Raw genomic sequence first — 12,500 nt, forward strand, 5'->3', positions numbered from 1 at the left:
GGTGCGGTGGTTAGCATTGTCCCCTCAGAGCAGGAGGGTTCCTGGTTCGAACCTGGGGTGGGGTTCTCTGCAAGTACCCTCCCACAGTCCAAAGACTTGCAGGTTAATTGGTGTCTCTAAATTGGCCATTGGGTGAATGTGAGTGTGTCTGTCTCTATGTGTGAGCTAGGTTTGTCACGATACCAGAATTTCAGTAGTCGATACCAATACCAGTGAATTTCCACTATTCTCGATACTCATTCAATACCGCGATAAAAATCAAAAAACAGAACTCATGTATTTCTAAATTCACTACTTTATTAAAACTGTTTCAAACTTTGAAGTAAACCCAAATAATGTAATATATTTCAGGATAAGTATAACATAACACAAGTGATGGTAAATTGAAACTCACTCACCCTGAATTCTTTAAACAAGTCAGGGTGTCTGTCTTTTAAGTGTTTCCTCCTTTGGTCTGGAAACTTAGGAGGCACTGTTTGCAGACCGGTTTTTGTGAGTTTATAATTACTCCACTTTCATCTGCCTCAAATGCAAAATATCTCCACACATGACTCCTACTACCTGACTTTTCGACAAGCCGAGGTGTTGTGGCTCCAGCAGCATTTGTAGAAGCCATATTTTCTGGCAAAGACGATGGAGAGCAGACGTTCTTCTTCAGTGCTCGTCCTCAGCACAGACTGACACGCGTATACTGCCCCCGTCAGTTCCGAGGTACCAACGTATTTTTTGCGTGTTGCCATCGACTTGGTACCGAAGTATCGGTTCTCATGACAACCCTAGTGTCAGCCCTGTGATAGTCCGGTGACCTGTCAAGGGTGTACCCCGCCTCCTGCCTAATATCAGCTGGGATAGGCTCCAGCCCCCCCATGACCACCAACAGGATAAGCGGTTACAGAAAATGAATGAATGAATGTACTAACTGTACCTTTTTTGCTTCTAATAAGCTAATCTTAGCATGCTAACCTTAGAGGTGATCATGGTAAAAGTTATACTTGCTAATTACTGGCTGTTAGTGATGTCATTGTAAGCATTTTGCTATGCTGCCAGTCTGACATAGAAGCCAAACCATTGAATTACAGGTCCTGAATCCCTCGAATGATGCCATGGGGCCCCAAAATGCTTCTTCCCATAGACTTACATTGTGAAAGAGACGTCTGTAAATCAGTGGGTACATTTTTTGAGCCTCACAACCCCCTTGAAATAACTAGTTTCACTATCGGAATTTGATCCATTCAGTCTGATAACTTTTCAGAAGTCTAGAAGAACCGCGTATCAAATCATTCTAACCCCCATTCAAGTTAGCGGAAGGCTAAACAGGAAGTTAGCTGGATCTCTAGTGTGCTTGCTCTATGGGCCCATGGATGTGGAAGATCAGGTAATGTTATATCGGGGACATCGAAGATTTTTGGCAACTTTTATATGAATGAACTGGACCCCACCTTCTACGCTGTATCCAGTTTTCTTTATACATCCGTAGTGCTGCCTCACAGGGTTGCTAGTATAGCTGACTCATATTTTTGTGACTTACTTTGTTCCATGGCCTTGTAACTGAAAATCAGAATCTGAATTCATCAGGCATCATCAGACATTTTTGTTTAGAGATCTTAGATATGTAAATCGAGTTCCTCTTGTTAAAGAAACTGTAAAGAGAGTTTTGCCTTGACTCTTTGTCTCTAACTGATCTCATCTGTTCTGGGTGTCGTGTCCTCTAGGGACATTAGGGGGCATCTCTGTCCAGAGGCATCAGAATGGATGGCTGTGATAGGCATCGAATAATTGCTGATGCTATCCGGCTATCAGGACGTAACTCGGGGCAGACAGTAAGATGGAAAACGGCAGAGTTGTAACTGAGAGGTCAGCTAATGCACTTTTGGCCAGTTGCTGCCTCTCTGCTCAAAGAGGAGACGCTGATGACCTCCTCGGATAATGATTTGATTGTGTATTTTTTGCTTTGGTGCGTGCGTCACAAGGGGGAGAGAGAGGGTGTATTTGTGAGTGCAGGTGTTCACGTCTCTAAATTGAGAGGCTGAGTTGCTTCCTGCTCCCCTACGTTTGTGTATTTGCCGACTCTGCGCACAGCCAGCAGACTACAGGAACATTAGTGAAGAGCAGACATACTCCTGACTGGGTATAATCAAACTCCGACACACACACTCGCATACAGGAACTATTCATCCTCCAAATCCCTTACTACTTACTTTTATTTCCTTACAAAGACTATTCAGCAGTTGAAAGAGGAAAGACAGCACACAGCAGCTGTTCAAATTTTAAGGTCCTAACGTGCATCATATGACATTTACTTCAAAACCTTTAGTATTTATAGCAGCTGTTTAGACTAGAAATGACTCCTATTCTCTCACAGGTAACTGCCAGTCATTCATGGCCTGACACGAAGCAATCTTACTTGGGCATTATTAAACAAAAACCATCAGGAGAGATTTATCTCATCTGTTTGCCCAGCGGACCTTTAAAACGTGTGCTTTTTGTGTCTTCTCTCTCTGGTGTTTTTCTAAGCCCCTGTTTATGACTGTCGCATTTCAGCCTGATCCATGATGTCATGAACTATCGATGTCTGTTTCTCTTTCAGGGGGCGAGAGTTCAGAATTCTGCCAAGAATCTGGGAGTGAGGGATCGCACGCCTTCATCAGTCCCAAGGTAAAACTGCAGCCACATCCTGTGTATACGAGCCGACATCAGCTTAGGGAATTAAAGAACAAGCTTTGAATGCTATAGCTCATTAACTACAATACTCTGCATTACTGCTGGCCATTTTAAAGCATAGTTCTTTGAATGATTTCCCACCCTCCAGGCAGCCATTTATTTCCATTAGTTTTACTTGGGCATTAAAATTGACTTGCAGACAGAGACAGATATGTGATGCCAAAGATAGAATTTGGTAATACGGTTGCAAGCAGTGTTGGTGCTTTCAAGGTTTCACTGATTTTAAAACTGTAACCAAAGCACAGTTTTTAAAGCACAGACCTATTAGATGAATTCACCTTTCAGACTACAGATGGACAGTATATATTTAAAAAAAATTTAACCTGCAAGTTGCACTTTAAGTTTGTAAAAAAAAAAAACACTTTATTTTGAAGTACAGTGAATTTCTGGCACATAGCTTTTATTTTGAGGTGCCATTTCCTGCTGTAGAGAGATTGACACATGGACAGCTTCTTAACAGAGAGAGCAAACTAGCTTGACAACATGGCCAAACACAAGTGTGACGCTGAATATATTAAAGTGTGTCAACCTTGAACTAATGACAAAGGAGAAATCTGGACCCTGTGGCTGGACAGGTTGGGAACCACTGTTTTAGATGCTATATACACAGTCATGATGCTCTATGAACAAATATCCTCATATGAATGCAAAAAAAACAAACAAAAAAGCTAATAAAAAGCTAAATTGTCGTCACATGAAAGCTGATGGGTTTTATGGAAGCATTTGGGCCAATGCCTTCTACTTTTTTTGGGCTCTCCAGATGGACTGTTTACTTGCATGCAACCAAAGCTTGCTCAAAAGTGATCGGTCATTTCTATGCAGACTACAAACTCAAACCAAACAACTTCCAATACCAAAGTCTTTTCCCATCACCACAAGATTCTGCATTCTTGTACAAGTATCTGTTTATAGAGATTAGCTCTGCGATGAACATGGCTATTTTTTTTAGCATAGTGGTCAAGTGACTGAAGTGTGGGAAACAAGCAGTAGGGAAGACAAATAGAACACTCTTATTTTCTTTCATCATGTATCTTTGCAGCCATAACAGTCCTGGATGTTGGTGTTTACTTGAATGCACCATGAAAGACTTTTAAAAACTGCCTCCGCTCTCAATTACTGTACCATGTGGGGATAGGATAAACCAAAAAAGAACAAATACTGAATAAGTAAAGTGGTGTAAGTGTTCCTTAAAAGTCTAAAAACTTGTGGTATACTTTTGCAAATAGTCAGCAGTCGCATAAAACTACAATGGTTTAAATTCATGCCTCTATAAAGTTCATCTCTGTGTTGTTGTGCAGTTCAGCATTTTAGAAGTGCATGTATTTGTGCAGCACTGTAGGTCTGTGTATGTGCTTCCTGTGCAGGACTTGGGCCAAATGCTTCCATTAGAAGGGAGCTCCCTGCACTCAATAGCCCCAAGATGAGGATGAGGACTGCCTCAGCCATTTGGCTGTGACATATAGGCTTTTGTGTGACAGGCAGCCCTTTTGAACCTTTTAGTGAAATTGACAAATACAATTAAGTAGCGGGATGATTAGTGTTGAGACATTGTGGTCGCAGAGCAAAATCGCTGCACTCTCAGCTGGTTTATGTCATAATTGTTGCAGTGTGAGCGACTGCTGCAGAATGTGGAAGTGTGCTTTGTGCATCGGGAGACACTGGCTGCTTGTTCACTGATCTGTAGATGAAAAGGACTGTAAAGTTTTAATGTGAGTTTACCCTGCAGCCATTTCTCATCAAGACCAAAAGATGTGAGTGGTGCAATCGGTTATTTAAACTACACAAGGCAGCAGTGCTTTATTAGGATGCAAGAAATACTGTTGATTGTACTGAGTTTGGAAAAACATGATCAATTATTGATAACGGAAAATAAATGTGTTGTTGTGAGTTATATTTCCTGTTCGTTAAGGCAGCAGAACAGACCATATAGTGCTTGTTTATGGACTCTATAATGGTTATAGTGAAAAAAAGAGCATGCAGGGTTTTATATTCTCTTACAAATGCAAACAACGATCTAATGCATTATTCATGTGGCATTTAAAACACCAAGCATATGGCTTCTGTACGAAGTCAGACTTTTTAAAGCTTTAAAACCAACAACACTCGAAGGTAGAAGCTAAACTCTGAAGTCACTTTCTACTATTTGAACATAGTTAATGTTGTTTGACTTTGAAACACAAAGCTGGATGTGCGCTGCCTGCTAAGGATAATTGTTTTTCCGACGCTGACAGTTTTCTTCTCGAGACTGCAGCTTAAATTTGTGGTTACACTTCCTTTGCACCAAACAAAGACCTGTTGCCTGGGGAAGTGACATTTCTTTACAGATCACTGCTTTGTTTACACGCTATATAATAGAATGTAATTAAATGCCATTTTGCCTGCATGTTTCTGTGATCAGGTTGTACAAGCTGTGCCAGCCTCCACCCCCGGATGGTGACCCATAAAGCATTGCATCCAAGAAGAAGCTGAAGTCTCGAGGAGCTCTGCGTCTTCCCTCTGCCCATGAAGGATCAACCTAATAAAAGACAGTTATTGGGTCCATTTTTATATGTCCAGAGTAGCTGCCTGAAGTGTAAATAGAATTTAAAAAACGTAAATAGTATTTTTAATACATTATATTTTTCATGATTGTACTTTATACATATTTTGATTTTTTTTTTTTTTTTTTTCGCACAGTGCATCTGACAAGACAATGACTCAGTAAGAAAAAAACCCAGAGGATTTATAGCAGGAGAATGCAGTTAAATTAGCCCAGTGAAATGGAATGAACCCCATCAGTTCACTGTTGGCACATTATGGTCTGAAAATGATGTTTGTTTTCTTGAGGGACATTTGCATTTCATGTTATTAGTTTAATTTGCATATGAAATGAGCACGATAATATTGATTACAAAGGATATTTGGCGTTGTACTGTGTTCAAATTACCCAACAGTTTGTCTGCTTCTCTTCAGCTCTGACCTCTACGCTTTATCGATTGTCTCAGTATTGGATAACCATATGAATGTGTGTTTTGTAACGCTCCTCAACGTGTTTGTATTCACTTGTAAATATACATATGTAGTGAGTGTGAATGTGCTAAAAGAGATGACTCTCATTGTGTTTGGATTTTTACAACTATTACATGCATGCACGTGAAGATTTTTAATGGTTTTATCAGTATTAACATGAAATAGGTTTTTGGAAGTAGAGCTATGAGATGTATTCTGTTATTTTATATTGACAGTACTCAGGATTAAAGTGTCTCCTCTGTTTTACTTATTATTGGATGTATCATTGTAGATGGACGTCTAGCTCACTACTATGCAAACACACAAGTGGTAATAAACTGCATCAGTAAGCTCCAGTTGTGTGTCCTGTGTCATCCATGCGGAAATGTTGGATTTTTGCTTTCCAAAACACTACAAAAATGACCTCATGTATACATTTATATCCGTAACCACTTCTCCACTCCACTCACCACTCAAGCACTTGGCACAGGGGCATAGATTATATTTGAGCATATTTGAGCCTTTTCTGCATTTTATGGTATTTTAAATTTTGTCAAAATAAAAGTCTTCTGCTTCTTTTATTGTTTTATTTGGGGGACAAATGCACAGGTTCTAAATCAGGGGTGTCAAGCACACAGCCCAGGGACTAGAACCGGCTCGCCAAAGGGTCCAATTGGACCCACTAGATGACTTTGCACACCTCGTGTTGATGCACTTGTGAAGGCTGGGAGGTTTCAGGAGCAATTCAAACAGTGAGTAGATATTTCATGTAAATGCTGCCTCAGAGGCTCTTCACCCTGACCAGAATACAGCTCTCTGAAATAACAATAAGTACCTTCTGTGCTCAGATTTAAAGATATTGGACATTGTGCAAAATACTGTCAACCAGCAGCTTCAGTACAAAAGAATCTGTTCCAGACTTCCATCTTAAAACACTATGGGTGGAACCCTGCTGCTGAGGCACTGACACAACTTGAGATTTGTAAATGGTTTGTGAGGCAGAGGATGACTTAACCTGCCTCTACCATTTTAGTAGGAGTGAAAATTATGTTGAATTTGCACATATTCTTCTCAGGATATCGCAGGCTGTTCATTATTTGTTTGGTAAATCGATAAATGTATTCAGATTTGACTTCTTTACACTACAAAAAGGGAAAAACTTGAAGTGGTTGTCATTTATAGGTGCAATGGTTTCACTGGTCCGGCCCACTTGAGATCCAATTAGGCTGCATCTGCTAAACTAAATGAGTTTGACACACCTGTTCCGTCCCTCCAAATCCACACCTATAACTAGGCATGGTGGGAAATGTCAGCTATCCCTGCAGTATTCTAGTACAAAGCCTCGTTTTGTTGTGCTCTGCCATTTGCTGTGTATGTTATTTTTTCTCTGGCTAGGCAGTAAAAAGCAAGTACAAATCTGGTGGATTAAAACAAATGCAGCAAGAGAAAAGTTTGTCTGCATCATCTGCTGCTCTTACATCGTACTTCTAATCTTTGATGTCTTTCAATTCACCACGAGGAGGATGAAGTTTTAAAAAGGAATCGTGATATGTACTGTTTTTTGTTCTACTGTATGGAGGAATATACAAATGCACTACACAAACCACAGCAGTGACACATACATAATTAGTCATTAATAACTTTTGTTTATAAAGAAATCAGTCAGATTGTTAGATTAATGTGCTGTTCAAAGGTCCAGTGTGCAGGATATAGAGGCATCTATTGGCAGAAATGTTATACAATATTATAATCATTGTGTTTTTGTTACCTTAGAGTGAACTGAGTACAGTATATCTAGGTATGGAGCAGGTCCTCGCCTGTGGAATCGGCCATGTTGTTTCTACAATAGCCTGCAAAGGACAAACTAAACACTAGCTAGCCATTTGCATTTCAGCCTTGGCTGTTATGGTTCTCCTACATGCTTAGCACACGAGTCAGTTCTGCAACCTCACAGCTAGATGCCACTAAATCCTACATACAAGACCTTTAAATCCACGTTACTGCAACTGTCTCTGCAACTAGGCCCTGTGGTGACGTGGGCTAGACTGCTGTGTGTCTATTTTATATTTGAATTTAGACCTTGTAGTGCTGTAGACATCTGTGCCTATTTTATGATATGTTTAAGAACGTCCTACTTAGACAGTGCACCAGGCGTGTTGGCTCTCAGCACCACTGCAGTGACTGTAACAGCGGTGGTGCTGAACCGTTCATCAATCATGCATGTAAAGCGTGTTGTCCTTTATCCTAGGTGCTGAAATGTTTAAACATGACAAGCAACCTGTTTCCTTTATTCATTCTTCGGACAAGCATGTCTGACAAAGTGACTTTGCTGTATATTTTCGTAGACATAGACCAACACAACGTTTGTTTGTGTTCACTGATAGGAAAGCATATGTCAAGTATTTTACAGTTATGAATTTTAAAGCCCAGTTCAGACCATAGAACATAGCAGAGAAAAGTTGCAGCAGTGTGAACTGGCCGTCTGACCTTGACTCACGCCGGCTGATGGCATCACCTGCAACTCAGCTGGTCAAATCGCCGGCGGCTGGTTTAAGAACATAAAGCACAACATCTGTTTCAACAGCCAACAGTCTGCCTGTCAAGTCAAAATAACCGCAGATGGCGTGTTTGCTTACTGTGTGCGGCAGGTGCTTCGTCCCCACCGAACCCTCTGTTTCCATCCTCTCGGTGTGCCAGTGTCGGACGGTGGGTCGCTGCTGCTACTTGCTGTATGTGCTTATACCCCCCCACATACATACACATTCTCATTGACTTCTTAATTGGCACTGCTTACTTATATTATTCATTCACTCATTAATTATCCGTAACCGCTTATCCGGTTAGGGGTAAGGGGGGGGGGCTGGAGCCTATCCCAGCTGACATTGGACAAGAGGCGGGTTGCACCCTGGACAGGTCACCAGACTATCACAGGGCTGACACATAGAGACAGACAACCATTCACACTCATATTCACACCTATGGACAATTTAGAGTCACCAATTAACCTAACCTTATATTATTGTGGCGTATTTATTATAAATACAGTCCGTCTGGTGCTCTTTTTATGTTTTTCGCCATTTCATCACTACTAAAATTGCAACTGTTGCCAGTATCTCGCTGTCACTATCCTCATTCGTATTTTAAGAAGCTACAAATTATATTCAGCTACAAAATAAGTACAGAGTACAGAGTTGTTGCATAGAGATGATACACCATCTTATCTAGTTGCAGTAGTGTAAACCGCCAGGTTGCAGAGCGATGCGTTGCAATTAGTTGCATGATCATCTTGTCGCAAATCTTTGGTCTGAACTGGGCTTTAAATCACTTTTTCAGAGGGGCCCCTCGAGCATGCCCCGCCCCCTTTGTGCTAAGAGTCTAGCTCCGCCCCTGCTGTTTTTAAAAATTATTATTCTTTATTCTTATTTGTTTATTTTTTTAGTGACGGTTTTACTGTTTCATTCGCAGCAAAATTAAGTACAGATTTTTAAGGGGAAAAAAGACTTGTTGAGGTTTTAACTGTACTTCCGGTAATTAGTAAAATGATCCGCACCTGCGTTAACAGCTTTCAGCGCTCGTGCGTGTGTCGTTGCGCATTTTATGAGCGTTCAGGTGGCTCATGGCTGAGCAGCAACACACTCCGGGTGCACACAGAGGGCTTGGCTGAGCCCGGCGGATAAATGGGAGTGGCGGTGGCACCGTTAACAGTGCTGGCAGCCAGTGAGCGGAAGATTTGTAATCTCTGTCACAGAGCTGCCGTGCCATTGGCTTCTACCGGGAAGCTGCCGCCAGAGAGTCAGTGAGACGACAAACTGGGGATGGTCCCGGGCTGAGTCTCCACAATGAGCCGGGCTCAGAGCCGCCTGCTCCGCACTTGACGCGAACCGTCTCAACTTAAACGAGGCTCCGGCTTGGTGACATTTTATTTTTTTTTAGCACATTTTCAGTCGCCGAGACGCCTCCTGAAGGACGACTGACACCGGCTCACCTCATGATTTCATCCCGCTAAAAGCTCTTGGCAAAGGCACAACAGTTTCTTCATGGCGTCTCCACAACAGTCAAGAATTCAGTCGTATCTGGAGAAGAATAAAATCGGACCCTTGTTTGAGGTGAGTGCACGAATACAACCAAGAAGTTGTTGGCTGACATTTAAAGGAGCTTTGCAGCAGACTGCGTTAATCATCTTTGCCTTACAGTTGTGCTAAATGATGAGCGCACATCTGCAATGTGAGCTGACACAGTGGAGTAACTGAGGATGTATTAAACTGGATAATTACTCCCATCACCTCATACACATGCGCTCTTAATGTTAAAGCTGCTATTTAAATTGAAAACCATTTATTTGTGTTCACCCTGAAACATCCCACTGCGCTCCGGCTATGCCACACTGTAGTACACAAGCATACAGCAACATCAGCTGCTGTTTGCCCTCACATTTCCACGCTCATCCTTTAATTTGCATTTCAAAAGAGGATGCTGCACCCTGCTACCGCCTGTCTCGACATTGTTACAGTTAGTTGAAGTTAGGGCCACTCACAGGAGCCAGTTGTAATTCATAATGCACAGCAGGGCAGGCTACAGAGGACACAGCCAAACTAACTACCTGCCTCTCTGTCTGTTTGTCAGTCTGTGTGGATCTGTGTGTTCATCCCCGGGTTGTCTCAGTGTGGCATCTGAAGCAACCCAGGGGAGAGCATGACTTCATCCTTTGTTTGCTATTAGATTTCTTGCTGGAAAGCAGGACCGCACAGGTGTGAGGCATAATCAGAGTCAAGATGGGAAAGGCAGACAAAACACCCCAGCTCAACTGGGATGCAGGAGATCTGTGAGTCTCGCTAAACAAGACTGACAACTGGGAGGACGACTGTATTACCATGAAATGCAAACTGGGGATCAAGTGGGATGACGTGCACAAGCAGTATTCACATGATGTGTGCAGCAAAGTGCTGACGTTTCACTTCTGGGCTTGGGCTGGATACGTACAGTAGTAACACACCAACACTGGCTGCATGTTAAGCAGATGTAAGAGCAGTAGTGAGGCTTGTTTCAGCACCGTGGACAGAGGCTCATGCCCAACATGCATTTAACCGGCGATGGAGACAGGGACTGCTCAATGAGTGTGTGTGCTCTCTCTGTTTGTTTTTCCTCCCTCCATCTTCCCCTTCCACCTGTCTCCCCCTCTGTTCCTCCTCTCAGTTTGTGTTTCCTCTTTATTTTTGGCTCTTTGGACAATTGAACAGTGTCGACTTCATGTCACAATTAAAAAAGATGAAAGCAAAGTGCTGAACACATTTGCTCCAAAGATCAATGAGCTCATATGATGAAGCTTTTACCTGCTGTGTGCTGCACCCTCACATGTGTCCCGAAGATACCAAGCGGTTTTGGTCAGCCAACAAGGACGTGGATAATTGCTGAGTTGTTTACAGTGTTTAGACAGTGAATGGTGTATTGTGAGGCTGCATTGTGCAGTGTGGATTTTTCAGGCGAATCTGACAGTTTTTTGAAAGGAAGTGAAAAGAGGTGTAGTAAGAGGCGAATATAGGAAAACTCTCCTGGGTCTGCCACTCTCCTCATGAGAAAAATGATGTAGCTGCTACCTTGGTGTTGTGCTCAGAAAAGCTCAGGCCATTTCATTGTTTCCTCAAAGAAAACCCATCCATGTGCATTCAGTTGTGAAGAAACAGGATCCAGGAAGAGCGGCAGGAATACTCCTTTTAATTTTCTTTTTTGATCAGATGTGGAGAATTGGTGCGGCAGAAGTAACAATACAGCTGCTCTGCTACGCTGCTTAAACCGAACAGGAGCTTGCGGAAAGATTGATTGCCATTCACACATGAGTACAGCACTTGAAGAGAAAATGTGTCTGTTAAAGTGACACAAAACAACTTGAGAATACAAAAGAATTCCATATATAAGTTTTTACAAAGTGTATTTCAAATGAAACAAAGCACCACTGTAAAAATATGATGATCTAAATGTTTGATTTTGGGCTGAAACTGAACCAATACTGATAATTTCAATAATGAAACAATAATAATTGGACTGCATGTATCACACTGAGAGTGTCCACAGTAAATGACATCATCTCTACAGTAAGAATAAATGGATCTGTGTGGTTTCCATGTGAGCAGGAAAAACTTAATCTTTCACAGTATTAGTATTAGTATTACTGATTTAAAATCCTGCCTTATTCATTTATTTATTGTACAAAAACTGTCACGATAGCTACTTGTGGTGGATTATATATTGTCCCCAAAATTATTGCACTAAATAACATTATCATTTTAAGACAATTTTATGCTGCTAATATAATGATATTATAATAGCACGATGCTAGTACACACTGTCAAAGAGCAAGGAAATTTTAATTTTTAAGAATATCTAAACATTTGAATTGGAATTAAAAAAATAAATGCATGTCTTAAATAAATAAGACATAAATACATGTGTGTGTCTGTGTGCATTGCAACCAGAAATGACAGCATAGTTATTTTGTGTGTCGATTTGGCTCAGGTGCCGTGAAGAAAAAAACCTTAGGCGTTGTTTCCAGGTCTTAGAATGATAGGAAAAAACCTGCTGTGGTTGGGAAGATTTTTCAAACTGGTTTGATACTAAGCCAAACACCGGAGAGGACCAGTATACTGAATTTTAGCAGTTGTCACCCTTGACTAAGCAGCAGCTCCTGAGTGGAACATTAAGACACCATGTCCTAACAGAAGATGAGCGTCTGGCTATCGTGTAGCATGGCGTAACATCGGAGTTCTCTGTCCATATTGAATCTGTTGAATATGCAC

At 41.5% G+C, this 12,500-nt stretch overlaps 2 protein-coding genes across 3 annotated transcripts in view; both read left to right on the top strand.

Annotated features, from left to right (window-relative positions):
* The window catches only part of LOC126398161 (phosphatidylinositol 3,4,5-trisphosphate-dependent Rac exchanger 2 protein-like), a 105,458-nt gene extending 99,393 nt beyond the window's left edge, over positions 1–6,065 (top strand). Inside the window, exons 40-41 of the mRNA XM_050057382.1 lie at positions 2,588–2,655; positions 5,120–6,065. Coding sequence (XP_049913339.1) covers positions 2,588–2,655; positions 5,120–5,165 — 114 coding nt within the window. The 3' untranslated portion in view covers positions 5,166–6,065. The remainder of the gene's footprint in view (positions 1–2,587; positions 2,656–5,119) is intronic.
* Positions 6,066–9,458: 3,393 nt separating this feature from the next.
* The window catches only part of c11h8orf34 (chromosome 11 C8orf34 homolog), an 84,518-nt gene continuing 81,476 nt past the window's right edge, over positions 9,459–12,500 (top strand). For both annotated transcript variants that reach the window (XM_050056720.1, XM_050056721.1), the window contains exon 1: positions 9,459–9,815. In XM_050056720.1, coding sequence (XP_049912677.1) covers positions 9,747–9,815 — 69 coding nt within the window. In that variant the 5' untranslated portion in view covers positions 9,459–9,746. The remainder of the gene's footprint in view (positions 9,816–12,500) is intronic.

Source organism: Epinephelus moara, chromosome 11 (genome assembly GCF_006386435.1).
Source record: "Epinephelus moara isolate mb chromosome 11, YSFRI_EMoa_1.0, whole genome shotgun sequence".
NCBI lineage: Eukaryota > Metazoa > Chordata > Actinopteri > Perciformes > Serranidae > Epinephelus > Epinephelus moara.